We start from the raw sequence: 16998 nt of genomic DNA, 5'->3' as shown, positions 1-16998 counted from the left end.
GATGCTTACTTTCTTCTTTGAATCCAGAAATGATGATGTCAGGAACAGATGTGTCTCAACAACAAATGAATAAATATCATTAAATGTCACATGATGTGGATTTCTGATGTTTTTGAAAACTACCTGTTTATGTAAAGTAATCTGGACTGTTTTCCATTATCTCAGCTATTTCTAAACAAAATATCTTCCAAATAATCTAGCTAAATTTACTAAGAGCCAAGAATTTGTTATCTGGACCTTGTTTCATATGCATAATCATTTTAGTTCAGTTTGTAATGACATGTATAGAAGGACTGGTTCTAGCTCTGTATTTTCAAAATTTTTGAATCAATAGAAGAAATTTATACTAATAAAAACCTTGATTCTGCATCAAAATAAATTCTGTATCCGTGTAAGAAATTATAACTTCGAGTTAGTAACAATTATAAAGATTTCTACCAAATGAGATTATGACCACACAATCAATTCTAACTATATCCTGTTAAAGTCTGACTATTACTAAATTCCCCAGAAAGACAACCCCAGAATAACCACTGCCAGCCCCCAATCCCAGGGAAGTGGGATGACTCTTCATAGCTTTTTCCAGCCTAATATGGGCATTAAGAGATATTGAATGGGCAGAGTTAGGGAAAAATGACAGATTTGGTTGGCCTTAAGAAGGCCACATCAGGCTGCGTCTGGCTCCCGCTCTCACAGCCATTGCAGTACATTGAGCTCCATAGAGACAGCGCCGGGGCAAGCGCGAGCCGGACGGGCACTGGGCGACTCTGTGCCTCGCGGAGGAAAATCAACTAAACATGGGCAAAGGAGATCCTAAGAAGCCGAGAGGCAAAATGTCCTCATATGCATTCTTTGTGCAAACTTGCCGGGAGGAGCACAAGAAGAAGCACCCGGATGCTTCTGTCAACTTCTCAGAGTTCTCCAAGAAGTGCTCAGAGAGGTGGAAGACCATGTCTGCTAAAGAAAAGGGGAAATTTGAAGATATGGCAAAGGCTGACAAGGCTCGTTATGAAAGAGAAATGAAAACCTACATCCCCCCCAAAGGGGAGACCAAAAAGAAGTTCAAGGACCCCAATGCACCCAAGAGGCCTCCTTCGGCCTTCTTCTTGTTCTGTTCTGAGTACCGCCCCAAAATCAAAGGCGAGCATCCTGGCTTATCCATTGGTGATGTTGCAAAGAAACTAGGAGAGATGTGGAACAACACTGCAGCAGATGACAAGCAGCCCTATGAGAAGAAAGCTGCCAAGCTGAAGGAGAAGTACGAGAAGGATATTGCTGCCTACAGAGCTAAAGGAAAACCTGATGCAGCAAAAAAGGGGGTGGTCAAGGCTGAAAAGAGCAAGAAAAAGAAGGAAGAGGAAGATGATGAGGAGGATGAAGAAGATGAGGAAGAGGAAGAAGAAGAGGAAGACGAAGATGAGGAAGAAGATGATGATGATGAATAAGTTGGTTCTAGCGCAGTTTTTTTTTCTTGTCTATAAAGCATTTAACCCCCCCTGTACACAACTCACTTTTAAAGAAAAAAATTGAAATGTAAGGCTGTGTAAGATTTGTTTTTAAACTGTACAGTGTCTTTTTTTGTATAGTTAACACACTACCGAATGTGTCTTTAGATAGCCCTGTCCTGGTGGTATTTTCAATAGCCACTAACCTTGCCTGGTACAGTCTGGGGGTTGTAAATTGGCATGGAAATTTAAAGCAGGTTCTTGTTGGTGCACAGCACAAATTAGTTATATATGGGGACAGTAGTTTCGTTTTTTTTTTTTTTTCCTTTGGTTTTATTTTTGGGTTTTATTTTTTTCATCTTCAGTTGTCTCTGATGCAGCTTATACGAAGATAATTGTTGTTCTGTTAACTGAATACCACTCTGTAATTGCAAAAAAAAAAAAAAATGCGGCTGTTTTGTTGACATTCTGAATGCTTCTAAGTAAATACAATTTTTTTTATTAAAAAAAAAAAAAAAGAAGGCCACATCAATGGTTGCTGTAGCCTCTGATGTCCTTGTCCTGACTGGATCCAGCTATGAGATCAGGAGATCAGTTCATCATATCTGGCAAAGAAACTCACCAAGCTGTGCATTCTGTAATACATAAATCTCAAAACAAAATTTTAGTTCTAACAAGATATCTGTATGGATTGTATTAGCCTGGGTAGGGTGTTCAGACTAGTTAGGATGAAATTCTGTGGCAATCATAAGTCTTCATTTGTGCCATGTGAAGGATGGCACAAAAAGTCTTTACCTTTTTTGTTTGATTGTCTTGACTCTAGTTCTTCAGGGGGTCCCCCCTCTGTCACAGTTGATCCATATAACTCTGGGAGGTGTCCAGAGTCTAATAACCTTCTCTAAAAATGCAAAGACAAAACCTTTCTCCCACGCCAGCATATCCTCTAGTTGGCAACCAGGAAACCTTGTCGCTTGCCTTCTCTTCCAGAGGATTAATAAAACAACCAAAAAATTCATAACCCTACCCATTTTGATAATAATACCAATTCAAAACAAATGAAGGAAACTAAACCAATACTGTATAAACCTATTTTTAGGCCTATTCTATTGTGACATGCCAGGATATTAACCCCCAATCCCTGTGGAACCCATAAAGAATATGAGTATCCTGTAGACTATATATATTAGACCATCTATCCATTATGCTCTCTGCCCAGAGCAACAGATATTTGTTGTATTAATACCTGTTCATAGCTGGCAATTATCACTGTTCTCTGCTTGGAGTCAGTGAGTAAGTTTTCCCTATTCTAATTCTGAACCACTGGCAAAATTCCCCATATGATTCTGGCAAAATCTGTATATAAATCTATCCTAAAAGCAAATAATCCCAATGTTACAAATTCACAGTTCAATCAATATCTGCTCCAAGAAGTAGGCAGCTTCCAATCTCTGCCTCTCCGTGACTCAGAGCAGCCTGTACTCCCCAGAGCAGAGGTCCTCAGAGCCTGCAAGCAGGAATCTGTCCATTTTCTTTGTTTTAAGGTTCCCACCCTTGAGTCATCATGCTACTTGTCCCTGTGAGGCTTGCCCAGACTAAATGACTGACTCACAGGCTAAGAATCTTAAATTTCTAGTGAATTCTTGCTTCAAGTGTTAGATCGCCAACCTTGCATTTAATATTAAATAAGGCACCCACACTATTGCTGATTATGATATATTCTCGAGGTCTCCGTGCTCTCAAGGTTTCCATGGTACTCATGGTGTGGCTGCCCAACTCCAAGTTCTCTTGATGTGGGTCCTGCTTGCATTCCCAGCCATATGTCCCCTGTTGTTAGCTGACACAAATCCCCACAACCCGGTAAAATCAAAACTCAGATTTATATCAGAAAATTCTCAACCAACAAAATGCCCACACAATAAACTCAGAGCCCATAGATACTGATATAAACTGTTCACCTAGATTAGTCAAATTGTCCTGTCATTATCTATCCCTTATATGACATTTATAGCTACCTGTGGCTATTTAAAGCCACTCAGATCTTATTAGATCTTATTAGTCTTTCTCCTCCTCCATCTTTCTTACTTCTCCTTGTGTCTCCCCATCTCTCCAGTCTCTAAAACTCTCAGTCTGCTTTCTTTATCCTCTGCCCAATCACAGGCTCTAGCCATAAAGTGTTCCTGCCCTCACCTGCAAATAGACAGCAATCCACACTCAAGCAACGACAGAAGTCACAAAAACAAACAAATAAATAAGCAAATAACAAACAACAACATAACCTGCCAAGATCTCAGGCCTTCTATACACAGTTTATAGTACATACTACTCGACAGGTTGTATTTATATATTAGGCATCTATACACACACTCGTGTATTCATGTTTGTATGTGTAATTGTGTGTGCCTGTGAGTGGGTGTGTGTGTGTGCCTGTGAGTGTGTGTGTGTGTGTATGTGTGTATTTGATACAAAGAAATAGGAGTCATGCATTTGAGGTAGATCAGGGAGGGGTACATACATGAAAAGTGTTGCAGTGAGATAAAGGAAATCGCATAAAAATATTTTAATATAAAATTATTTTAAAAACAAAAATAAGGGATAAGTAGATGACTGTACAATAAAGAGCACTACCTACTCTTTTAGGGTACCATACTTGCGTTCCCAAGACCCCCTTCTGCTAGATCACAACCCTCGGTAACTCTAGATGCAGGAGGATCCATAATATTCTTCTGGCCACCCTTGGGACTCCCACTCACACACAGATACAAATGTTTAATTAAATGTTTTAAACAAAATTATTAACAGAAAATTAAAAGACAACTTTAAAATTATTATGTAGCTTAACTCCACAGTGGAGTGTTTTTCTTCTTCTACCTAACCAAAGTACTTTTATTTTGATTATCTTGAGTTTTCTGTTTCATGAGCCTGATCCTAGAGGTGTTTGCAAGCAAGATGTAGTTTCCTTATGGCTTAAGGATCATTAGTGGAAGTGATCCTATGATGTTCCACAATGCAATGCTCACGTTCTTTGTGTCATGAACAAAGAGTTAAGATTGACACCTATTAGTGGAGAAGTGGAGTTTGTCTTGTTGATACAAAATCATGGCTCTGATCACAAAGGGAAGAAAAAAATAGTTTCTTCTGGGCCCAATTATGAGTAGCCATGTACTGAAAACAGATCTAGGTTACTTCAAATATCATCTTTCAACATGGAAACAGTTTCATGGAGTTCTTATGGTTACAACTCAAAACAATCTTAAGTTAAAGTAGTTCTTAGGTATATCAGTACAAAATTAAAAATATTTCCATCGCTGCAAACATTAGTGTGTGGGTTTAACAAAGTTGAGATATTCATATTGGACTCAGATGCTATCTGAGAATATTCTAAAGCCCTTTGGTGGGACTTGGGTCCTTTAATATAACACACTATAAGCTTTTAAAAGATCTATTAGGGCATTAGGTCCTGTTTTATTTGTTAGTGACAGGATGTTCAGTGGGACCTGTAGGAAGAAACAAGGAATGGCTATTTAATACACTAAAGCTTCCCCAAGTAACTGTGTTGGGAAGCCAAATAAACATCCCCAATTTGTTTTGATCATGATTTTTCATTGCAGCAGTAGAAACCCTAAGTAAGATAATTGATTTGGTTTGTAAGATCTTCTCAAATCTATAGAATGCAGCTTTTAATGGATTGTGATTTTTCTGTCACAGCTAATACATATTTTGAAGAATGATCCTTACTGGCTCTGAAGCAATAGTGATTCAGATCAACCTGTTGGCCAGTAGAGGGCAGCACAGACACACACTAAATGTGCTTGGGGTAGTTGTGTGTTCTCACCAAGGCCTAGGCTAAGAAGGTCCCCATCACCACCAATCCCTCCCCAACATGTACAAGCATGATTTATTTGTATTTGAAAATATAACTAGATAGAAACTCATTAAAAATGAAGCTAACAAAATCTGAGCTTGTACTGATCCTTCTGGCAGTGGAAAATGGGCTCCAATGTCCTCACATGTCTTCAAGGTTATTTAGCTCACCTGGGCCTCAGAGTGATTTTATTCAACATTTTTTCTTCTTTTGATTCTTCTGCCTTTCCTACCAGCAGACTTTGCTCCTTTGGGAAACCATTGATAAGAAATGCCAGTCTCTCTTCCTCATCCTTGCTCAGTTGGTTCCAGAGCACTGTAATGGATACTTCCTCTTTAGGCTGCAGCCTGTGGTGGCTCTTGGGTATGGAAAAGTAAATGTAACATAGACTACCTCCTCCTTAGGCTCTTGAAAACAAGAGGCCATGTGTGGCACTTCCCACACCTATGCTGTGGACAAAGGGTGTTTGAAGTTAGGTATTTACACAGTCTCTCTATTGTGGGCTCCTGTGAAAAATAAAAATTAAATGAAATACTTTCTTACTATAGAGAAAAGAACCAGGGCACAGTACCAATGATACTAGAGCAAAATCAAACTGCAATAGTGTAAATAGTTCAATGTCCTCCTCTCCTACTAACTTCTCCAGATATACAGAAACACTCCTCCCCAGAGATGACAGCCAGACAGGACAAAACAAGATGCTGTAAGTCAAGGCAAACATCTCCATGTCAAGGATGTAGAAGGGAACACAACAGGAGGAAAAGAAGACTGAGTATGTTTTCAGTCATTCGCTAATTTATTTTACACTCTATATTATGTTAGTTTACAGATCATAGCTTTCCCTCTCTCCCTTCCTCTCAATCATTCTCTCTCCTCTCCCTTCTCCCAACTCCCCTCCCCTTCTCAGAGAAGGTGAGGCTTCCCATGAATGTATGTTGGCTGACCTAGGTGCATCTTTTTCTATTGAGGGTAGATAAGGCAGCCCACTTAGGGGAAAGGGATCCCAAGGCAGGCAACAGTCAGAGAGAGCCCTTGCTCCTATTGTTCCAGGTGCCACATGAAGACCAAGCTGCAGAACTGTTACATTTTTAGGTGGCTCAGTTCTATCCTATGTAAGCACACTGGTTGGTGGTTCAGTCTCGGTGAGCACCTATGGGGCTAGGTTGTTGATTCTGGTGTGTGTGTGTGTGTGTGTGTGTGTGTGTGTGTGTGTGTGTGTGTGTGGTGTGCTTGACCTCTCTGGCTCCTTCAATTCTTCTTTCCCTCCTCCAGAAGATTCCCCAAACTCTGTATATTTGGATGTAGGTCTCTGCATCTGTTTCCATCAGTAGCTGGGTGAAATCTCTCAAAGAACACTTATGCAGGTCTCCTGTTTGTAGAATATTATAGTGTCAGGGCTATTGAACTAATTGAGAAAGGTGACCACCTCCTGAACAGAACATCCATACTTCAGGTGCTAAGATCAACAATAAATGGGGCCTCATGAAACTGAAAATCCTCTGTAAGGCAAAGGACCTCATCAATAGGACAAAATGTCCGTCTAAAAGAATGGGGATATGGATTCTCTTAAACTGCTTCCTGCTGTCTAGGGTGGACATTAATTTTGGGGTGTAGCCGACATTCACTACTGGGGTCTACTTGGTAAACGTTCACACCAGGTTCATCTGTTGACAGCAGCTCCTCTGTAGACAATGTCTAGTAATCCTGTAACAGGAACTGATTAATAGTTTGGTTATAAATTTTTTGTATTTGCCATTGAAGGAATGTAGAAGATTAATGAGGCAGCGAGTGAATAATAAAACCAGGAAGATGACTAGGAGAGGCGTTACAAAGGGGAGTATTCACTTCCATGTTGGGTTCTGGAAAATCCCAGAACTGGAGGTCTTGGGTTCTCTCAAATTCTGTCTGTCTGATTCTAGCTACTGGATTTTATTTCTCACTATCTTGGATTGGTTGACGTAGAAATAGCATTCTTCTTGGAGGAACAAGCAATGACCACCTTTTTTAGCTGTCAGAACATCTAGCCCCCATCAGTTCTGAAGCACCACAGCTGTCAAAGAATTGGTCTGTTTCTGGATAGTAAGAATAGTTTCATACAATTTTTGAAAACTGCTTTCAAATTTAGAAGTGAACTTATTATATTGGGAAATGGAAGTCATTATCCCTGCGATTCAAGTTTCAGCTCCTATGGCTATTCCTGCAGTGACTATGAGTGGCACAACCTAAATTGCCCTCTTGTGTTGGGCAGCTGTCTACAACTGGGATTGGCAAGGGTTCATTTCCATGGATTACTCCTCATTCAGGGAAAAGGAGAACCAACATGCAAACTCCTTACCAGCTGGCAGGTAGGTGCTGGGCTGCCTTGTCTGGCCTCAGTGGGAAAGGATGCATTTAGTCCTGATGGAACTTGGTGTGCCAGCGTGGTATGGTACCTGGTGGGGGTGAGGAGTAGGTGTTGAAGTTTCTCAAAAGACCCTTACTCACAAAGACCACAGAGATCGCCATCACTGCAAACTGCATGAGGATTTTTATTGATCCAATATGTTGGGGACTCCCCTCTCAGTATGCTGGCCAGAGGAGAGAACATACTTTTTATACCTTGTAAGTAGCAGATTTGAGCAACAGGGTTCTCATTGGTGTAGCAAGTAACCCTTTCAGACATTGGTTGGTTTGTATAGTGACTACCTCTGACCTAGTGACTCACTTTGCTTGCCCCCATGGTGGGTTATTATGATTTGGTCAGCAAAGCAATAGTACATTTTGAACTTATGGGTCAGTCACAGCTATTAATGTTACAAGGAATCCTAACAAGGTCAGTGCGGTTTGTGGTCTTTCTCAGAATTTAGTGTGGGGCGGGCGGGGTAGGGGAATTTCTCTGGGAGCTGCTATCCTGTTAGGGTGATTTCTCTGAGAACAGTAATATTGTTTTGGCAACTTGTAGGCTTAATCATTTTGACCACCAAAACTAAGTTTTTACATTTGTTTAGTCAGCCAGCTTCCTTATCTGGCTCTGCACTTGGCCTGCTAGTACAGTTTGGAAAGTCCTTTTTGAAGGGGGAAGGTACTGGGTGGTCTTGAATTCATTTTGGATATTACATGGTAATTCTCCTTTTCTGGGGAGAATGGGAGAAGGAAATGAGGAGAAAAGACAGAGGGTAGGTAGGACTGGAAGGAAAAGAAAGGCATGATGTGATCACCTGGTAGAGAGAATAAATGAGTTAATGAAAACCAAAAGAAATGATAAATAAGGGCTGGTGAGATGGCTCAGTGGGTAAGAGCACCCGACTGCTCTTCCGAAGGTCCAGAGTTCAAATCCCAGCAACCACATGGTGGCTCACAACCATCCTTAGCAAGATCTGGCGCCCTCTTCTGGAATGTCTGAAGACAGCTACAGTGTACTTACATATAATAAATAAATAAATCTTTAAAAAAAAAAGAAATGATAAATAAGGAGGTAGATATTTTAAACAATTAAATTTCGTCCCCTGCAAACAGAAATGAAACAAGTTTTCCTTGAAACATGTTAGCAACATATGTTTTCATGGGCCACTTTTAATTACACTAAAAAAACTCATGAAATATGCAAGTATTTTGGTATAAGATAAAGTTTTAAAGATTGTTGTGAAGCTTGATGGCTGTCATTAGTATGCACTTATAACTGATAATTAGCATATGCCAATTATACAAAGAATCTTGTTTCAGTCAGCCCTTTCCCTACAGACATAAATAGATGAAGTTATATTTATTCTTAGTTTTGTATCTCCCTCCCTCTTCCCTTTTTTCCTTCCTCCTCTCTTGTCAATATGTGCTTAAGATCTATACTATAAAAATCATTCAGGTTTTTTTTTAATTTTTTTTTTATTTTGTTTTTTTGAGACAAGGTTTCTCTGTGCAGTCCTGGCTGTCCTGTAACTCACTCTGTAGACCAGGCTGGCCTCAAACTCAGAAATCCACCTGCCTCTGCCTCCCAAGTGCTGGGATTAAAGGTGTGTGCCACCACCACCCAGCTAAGGTTTTTTATTATTTTGATTTTTATTTACTTATTTTTCACAGATTTTATTCCATTCCTGAGCAGGAATGAGATAAAGTCAAGAGAGACCAGAAGGAAAGTGCTGAGGGACACTAGCTCCATGTCAAAAAAAAGTTTCTTGAATTTTCACAGTAGGTATTTATAAAAGTAGATAGAATGAAACTGAATTTCTGCTCTGAAGTCTCAACCTGTATAGTGCTGAGAAAACAGTTATGAACACCCTGTTTAATGGGGTTCACAGATCCAGTGAATGAATAGATAAACACTCTAGGAAGTGAATTACATCGAGACCTTTTTTGGACTGACCCCGGCCAGATATTGCAATTGCTTTGCCAGACCTACATAGTGATTATGTAAGAAACCAACAAGCAAACCTGCAACACACATGTACAAAAAACATTTGATAGTCACTATTGCATACACCAGAAAGATTTTGCTGAAAGGACCCTGATATAGCTGTTTCTTTTGAGGCTATGCCAGTGCCTGGCAAACACAGAAGTGGATGCTCAGTCACCTATTGGATGGAACACAGGGCCCCAATGGAGGAGCTAGAGAAAGTGTCCAAGGAGCTGAAGGAGTCTGCAACCCTATAGGTGGAACAACAATATGAACTAACCAGTACCCCCACAGCTCATTTCTCTAGCTGCATATGTAGCAGAAGATGGCCTAGTCAGCCATCATTGGGAAGAGAGGCCCCTTGGTCTTGCAAACTTTATATGCCCCAGTACAGGGGAATGCCAGGGCCAAGAAGTGGGAGTGGGTAGGTAGGGAAGCAGGGTGGAGGGGAGGGTATAGGGTACTTTCAGGATAGCATTTGAAATGTAAATGAAGAAAATACCTAATAAAAAATTGGAAAAAGAAAAAAAAAACATTTGAAATGTAATGAATTAACGGTAATGCCAAACTGGTAAGTTTTTATGTAAAATAGACACCTAATTTCATGTGATTGTGTATGCACAAGTACTTTTTGCATTGTCAAACATGGGCCCGGAGAGAAGATGGCTCAGTAGTAAGAGTCCTGGCTTCTCTTCCAGACAACCAGAGTTTTCAATTCTACACAACCACCTGGCTAGTTTACAACCATCTATATAGGGTTCTGATGCCTTTTCCTGACATGTAAGCATACATGCAGCTAGAACAGGAATGTACATAAAGAGCATACAGAAATAAATATTGAACATTGACAACCTCCTAATTTCTTCTCACTCAGCCATGATGCAGGATGTCAAACTCTGGAGCCCAGAGCACCCTATACTATTGCTCACCAACAGAGGTCAAAGGACACACCTGAAACTCCACATGCTCTCTTCACTGAGACACACAACTGCTGTAACCTCCGCAGCCTGAAACCTGTTTGCTCAGGTTTCAGTGTTAGCTAGAAGAGAGCATGGGGCGGAGCTCGGCCACTCCCACTGCTGCCTTACTTTTCCGGAGTCAAACACGTGGTCACTTGCAACTTTACTCCAGGATGATTTGGCAGGAAAGGGCCCCTTCCCTTGCTTCATAACCGAGTGTCCAGAAATAGTAAAATCGAACCTTGATCAGACTGGTTGTCTTGGTTCCATCTTTATCACACCGCCTAGCAACACCCCCCACCCCCACCCCACACTTCTCTTGCAGATTCCAAGATGCCTTTCCAGACTAGAACCCAGACAGGTGAGCCGCTGTCCAGCCTCAACAAACTGCTACTGATCATCATCACCATTTTAATTAATTGAGCCATTTTTTATTTCTTTGTGAAATTGAGTCATTATTTTCTTGTTTAAAGACTTCTTTGGCTAGGCATGTAGCTAAATGTGTATTATGTGGAGTTGTGCTTGTGAAGGCCAGGATCCACATAACCCAGAAAAGAGGGTCCTATCACCTGAAGACTGAGTACCTGTAAAGAACAAGCTGATTATTTCCACTGAAATCAAACTTTGGTCCTCTGCAAAAGCAGCACATACTCTTAAGTTGTGAGCAATCTCTCTCAATATATGGCTTTCTTGTTTAAAGAACTTGAATGCATGTTTATTATTAGCAAATCTCAGGTGAGTTCACTGGTCCAAAGGAACAAGGCCAGAGAACTGAACATTCAGACAGGGAGTCAGGTTGTGGGGAAAGACAGAAAGAAGGAGCCTGAGAGAGGTTTGTTGTTTGTTTTCTTCAATCCCTTAAGCCAGCTTAGATGTCCATGTGTCCAGCAATAGCTGATATCTTTATCCACCTTCCAAAGATCGATTGTGACAGGCCTGGCATCAATGTGTACATTTTGACTTATCTCTAGAGGGCATCTGTTGCCGAGGTCTTAAGTTTAGCTATGCTATTCAATGCAGAAAATAACAATGATATTTAAAGAGAACTCATGTTCTAAGTGATCAGTAAATACAGAGTAACAATAAATTATCTTATTGATAGTTTACCATACAGAAAGGGGTATAATGACTAGGCAGAAGATTTTTCTTTTACTTTTATTACAACTGAAGACTTAAAATACAAGTCTTTTTTAAAGTAAATACTTTATGTAGCAAAGGTACCTGCATAAGAGTGGGCACCTTTTTATGGGCACCTTTTTATACACTATGGGTACTTCATAGAGTTTGGGACTCCATAGGAATAGGGCTCTAGAGACAAGTGGCATAAAGACTGTATATAGAGGTTCTTGTTAGTAAGCTCATTAAGGCATGACAAAAAGATCAGGAGTTCAAAGCCAGAATGGAAAGCCTGTTTACTTTGCTCTATGTTGTCTTCCTACCTTTAGGCATCTTTGAGGGGTCCAAGGTGCCTTGTGGTCTCAACATACTGGATATTAACCATCTGTGATCCTCTTAATCCCCCTTCACAAGATTTGTGTTTATCTTCCTCACATTAATGTAAATGTTTTGTGCACATAACTGATCAGCCACACAAAAGTGTTATACATGTAGCCCAGGCAAGAGACCAGGGAAAGATGTGCCAAGAAAACTTTTATTTTATACATGCCATATTGACCTGGAACTTTGCTTCCTTCATAAAAAAACAGTGTCTTTCCAATCCTGGACCCATTCTATCTTCCTGACACTGGACCTGGTAGTAAGGTTGGTAAAAGTCCAAGACCCCAGGGAGACATCATCCAGGTTTATAGGTACACAAAAAGCATCTCTGTATACTGTCTGGGCAGAAGCCACATATAAATGCCAAACTGTTTTTCTGACTCCATCACGCCCCTGGTCCAACAATCTATTGGAATAGTCCACATTTCTATCTAAGCATTCAGGGTCCCAGTCACTGTATATCTCTTTACTTCTAACCATATGGGAAGTCTGAAGTCACAGTCTCTGAGCACCCTGGATGAGAGATGTGTCCCAAGCATGTCATTTATTCCTATTTAGAAGTCCTGTATCCATGTTTACTGCAAACAAGAACAAAGTCTTGCCCCCTGGCCATAGACACAGGTCCTGCCACAATTAAGGCAGACATTTGTTGCAAAAGATATGCTCTTAGGCTCTCTTTTGGCCCTCAGGGTATCCATGAGCTCCTGACAAAGTTGGAGAAATCTTTCTCTGGAGACAATACCCAATGCATCATAGCACTCCAGAGGGACAGGGTATTGTTCCACATTCATCTTGCTCCAGTTGGCTGTGTGCTGTAAAAGGTCCTTCAAGATGGCCATGGAGAAGTCATTGCTGTAGAAGTTGATCTGGTTGAGCTGAGAACATTGACTGAGTGCAGGTAAGAGGACAATGAGCTGGGAGTCCTTCATGCTACACCACTGAAAATCCAGAGACTCAAGAGTACCTGCCAGTTTTCCTAGGAGACCTCTCAGAGGCATAAGTTCAAAATCAAATAATGTCACTCCTCTGATTTCCAGATTTTTTAACTTAAAAAGGTTGTGACAGCAGGAAAAGGAATCCAAGTCTGTCTGTGAAATTACGCAGTGAGTGATGGAGAGGGTCTTCAAGGGCGTCCTCAGGCACCTAGGGATAGAGGAGACCAGAGGGTTATATCTGGCAAGTGGTATTGTAAAGGTTTGGCTGGGATGTACACAGTGGTAGAATGAACCAAGTGCCCCAAGGTTATTTTAAATAAACGATCAAGGACAACATCTATGATGCTTCCTGTTGGAAACTGCTCAGCCATGTCAATCCCACAGTTCACCCTTGGGCCTCACCCTCAAGCTGAAAACCAATTCATCACTTAAGCTAAGAAATCACACAGAAGCTGGGCATGGTGTATGCCTTTAATCCCAGCACTCCAGAGGAAGAGGGAGGTTAATTTCTGATTTCAAGGCCAGCCTGGTCTACAAAGTGAATATCAGGACAGTCATGGCTATAAAGAGAAACCCTGTCTCCAAAAAAAAAAAAAAAAAAAAAAAAAAAAAAGAAGAAAGCACACAGAAGAACTTCCAACCCAAGAAACCCCCGCCAGTATTTTGATATTTTCTGTGAACTCTGAATCTGCATTCTATCATTCCCTCTGCAGTCATGCTGCCTCTAATTTTCAGGCCATGTTAATACTCCTTGTCCCATACACTCAGTGCTACTTGGGCTCAAAACATTGTATCCGAGGGAACTGGGCAAAGATAGAAGGCTGTTCCCCCAGATCTGAGCATATAGCTCATGTTCACACTGTGCTATGTGTACCCTGAAACCTTACTACACACTCCCCTTGCTGGTCCCTTTGCATTTGATTGGTTGGGCATGATTGATGAAGAATTATAACCCATGCTTACTAGAGCTGACCTCCTCTTTACACTAACTCACTTCTGTATTCCATGAGTGTTTATTGAGACACTGAATTAACTTGTAAATTTTCCCTTGTATATCTCAGTATACATGGAAACAAGACATAACTTTCAGAGTCTTATGAGTATCTAAATTTTGTTCCTAGTGAGTGGCAGGCATTATGTATCACTGATCCTTAAGAGAAGAGAGACAGATTTGCTTTGGTGGCTGACCCAGGTCTCCATACTTGCTTACCCTAGGATCTGATTCAGGTGGTCTTTGAGAAAATGGACACGTTTCATGAAGACATGTTGGAGACAGTTGAATTTGGAAAACTGAGAAATAATCTTTTTGATACACTTGACTTTTGTGGCCCTTGTTATATTCATAATAGGGGAGGTATTCTTGTGGAGTGGTGCCAGGAAGACTTTTTCAAGATTTTTCATCTGCCCAAAGTAGGGAGCAAAATGTGCCAGCCGCAACAGAGTCCAGTCGGTATACAGTTCTAATTCTGTAATGTGCTCTAGATGAAAAACATTCATGATTTCTCTGATAACTTCGTCTGGTGCATCCCAGATCTTCATCTTTGTACAGCAGAAATTTATGGACCCCTTTCTCTGCTTGGCCCAATTCAAGAAATATGTTTTTTGTTCATTGAATCGGGAACAGATTGCCAGATCAACTATGATCTTCAGACGCTGCCTCAGTGCATATCTGTGAGGGACCTTCACTACTTGCTTTTCATCCAAGGTCTCTGCATCAGAGTCACTGTCATTTGCATCGTCCCATTTTTCCCAGAAGACATGGTCCACATTTCTCATGTTGAGAACCTGAAGTTTTGGCCTCCTGTGGGTGAAACATATGAATATCAGCAGTCATCTTGCTACATGTATCTAAACTCAGCTCTCCTCCCTGCTAAGGTGTTTGCTTTTTAATCACCTGATATTCAAGGTGGACTCAGGCATGCTACAGAAGTTTCCTGGGCCTCTGTACAGTTGAATACTTTTCTTTCACTAAGATAAACAGTATTTCTCCTTAGTATTATTATTATTAGGAAGGCCAGGGATAGGCTCATTCTACTGTGAGGCTAAGTCTACTCTAGTCCATATTCAAGTCTAATCCATATCCATCTGTGCTCTCTACAAGTAAACAGTAGATTTCAAGAACCTTGTATCTCTGCTTGTTTATGCAATCAGAAGCATCTAATAGACTTAGGACAAAGCCATTCTCCCTGGCCATGTCTACTGTGTTCTCTTTATACTCCCACATACAATACTTGGATATTGCTTACCTGAGGTGAAATTTTCTTTTCAATATCATATCTACTCCATCTAGCAGAGCTTGCAAGGTTTCCAGGTTATGTGTCTGTATCAATGGCCCCACAGGGAGATAGTGGAAAGGCCAGGCTGCCACCATTGCCTTTATGAGCTTGTTGAGTCTGCCAGCAAAGGCCTCTTGGAACAGTGGCGGGAAGACCACAGCTGGCAGCTCCTCCAGAGAGGATATGGCCAAAGCCTCATTTCTCAGCAGTGTCTCCCTTGCTAGCTTCTGGAGTGTGGGTGGGGTCTGACCACTCATCTTGTCAGATCTTCAGGAAGAAGGCTTCTGGGAAAGCAGTTAGAAAAGAATACATATTCAAGGCAACTTTATAATACTTCCTCACCAACACATTAACCATTTAGTTTCTGAATTACTGCTCTAGAGTTACAGTGCTAGAGACATCAATTTATCTCTGTATCCTAAACTGGTGGTTTAAAGACAGATTCCCAAACTGGCATCATGGGAGCCTCTCTAGTACTCTAATGGACACATAATTTTTTGGGGTCAAAATATTTTTATGTGTTACCCTTTCTTTAAAAAGGAAAGAATGAAAGGAAGCAAAATGGGAGAGATTCCCAGGACCCAGTACAGATGACCCTAGCTGAAATATGGAACATAGAGGAGATAGAACTTGAAGAGGACACCCCAGTGGTTATGCATGGCTCATAATGAGGGAAGGGGCCACTCACCCATCTCAAAAATTTTAACCTAGAATTGTTCCTGTCTAAAGGAAAAACATGGAAAATAAATGGTTCAGAGACTGAAGATTAGGCTCTTAAGAGACTGGGATCTTGGGATCTATAAAATCAGCAGACACCAAACCTAAAAACTATTCCTTTTTTTCAACATATGACTGTCCTCTGAGAGGCTGTACCACCACCTGTCTAGGACAACTGCAGATACTCACAGGCAACTATTGCATTGAGCATGTGGACCCCAATGGAAGAGATAGGGAAGGATTTAAGGAGATATAGGGGATTACAACCTCATAGGAAGAAAAACAACATCAACTAACTGGACCTCTCATATTTCCCAGGGACTAAGTATCCAAACAAAGAGCATACATGAGTGGGTCTATGGTTCCTCATAACATATGTAGCAAATGGCTTATTTCAGAGAGGAGGCCCCTTGTCCTTTGGAGGCTTATTGTCATAGTGAAGGGTGAGGCAGGAGTGTGTGGGTAGGTGGGGGAGTAATGTCTTAGAAATAAAGGGAACGCATCATGGGAGCTGAAACCTGGAAGAGAGATAACGTTTGAAATGTAAATAAGTAAAATTATCAAAAGGGGGAGGGAATGAGGAGAAAGAATGGGATGAGGAACAATTAAACAGCAGACCAGGAGGGGAATAATGACTGGATTGTAAAAATTAGTTGAAGAGAAATTAACCTTAGTAATAAAAAGAAAAAAGAAACAGGAAAAACAAATAAAAAAACCAGACCAGCAAACAAAGAACAAAACAAACAAGTAAATAAACAATAATACAAAAAGTTCTTGTGTTGCCGATCCATACTGAATTCCCAGTAAGGAAGATAACATCTGTTGGCTCCTACTACGGACTTTCTGGCTCTCCTTGTTTCCAAATGGAGACCCTATTCAAAAAACACAGCTGTGTGAAAATGATCTAAAGCAAAGACTAAGGTAAGATAGTTGTGTAACTT

General features: G+C 40.8%; 1 protein-coding gene and 1 pseudogene across 2 annotated transcripts; one reads left to right on the top strand and one right to left on the bottom strand.

Annotated features, from left to right (window-relative positions):
* The first annotated feature begins 674 nt into the window (after positions 1-674).
* LOC147005295 (high mobility group protein B1 pseudogene) lies at positions 675-1491 on the top strand (annotated as a pseudogene).
* Positions 1492-12704: 11213 nt separating this feature from the next.
* Positions 12705-15597, bottom strand: LOC147005294 (PRAME family member 8-like). Of its 2 annotated transcripts, XM_085836301.1 has the most exons (3): positions 15311-15597; positions 14275-14865; positions 12705-13272 (listed from the first exon to the last, which is right to left on the bottom strand). In XM_085836301.1, exons 1-3 carry the CDS (start codon positions 15595-15597, stop codon positions 12705-12707), a joined length of 1446 nt encoding a protein of 481 aa, XP_085692427.1. The 2 variants fall into 2 exon arrangements, with proteins under 2 accessions (XP_085692427.1, XP_085692428.1); XM_085836302.1 differs by lacking the exon at positions 14275-14865.
* Positions 15598-16998: the final 1401 nt, after the last annotated feature.

This window comes from Mus caroli, unplaced genomic scaffold, assembly GCF_978045245.1.
Source record: "Mus caroli unplaced genomic scaffold, Mus_caroli_1 scaffold_4, whole genome shotgun sequence".
Classification (NCBI taxonomy): domain Eukaryota; kingdom Metazoa; phylum Chordata; class Mammalia; order Rodentia; family Muridae; genus Mus; species Mus caroli.
The sequence above is the reverse complement of the archived record's forward strand: the minus strand, read 5'-3'. Positions and strand labels throughout refer to the sequence as shown.

What these genes read in the sequence shown, in the direction of transcription:
- LOC147005294 (XM_085836301.1), bottom strand. Translation starts at nt 15,597, where the DNA reads ATGAGTGGTCAGACCCCACCCACACTCCAGAAGCTAGCAAGGGAGACA. An exon ending in AAAAGAAAATTTCACCTCAG is followed by an intron (nt 14,866 to 15,310) that starts GTAAGCAATATC and finishes TTTCACCCACAG; the next exon opens with GAGGCCAAAACTTCAGGTTC. An exon ending in CACCTGAATCAGATCCTAGG is followed by an intron (nt 13,273 to 14,274) that starts GTAAGCAAGTAT and finishes CTCTATCCCTAG; the next exon opens with GTGCCTGAGGACGCCCTTGA.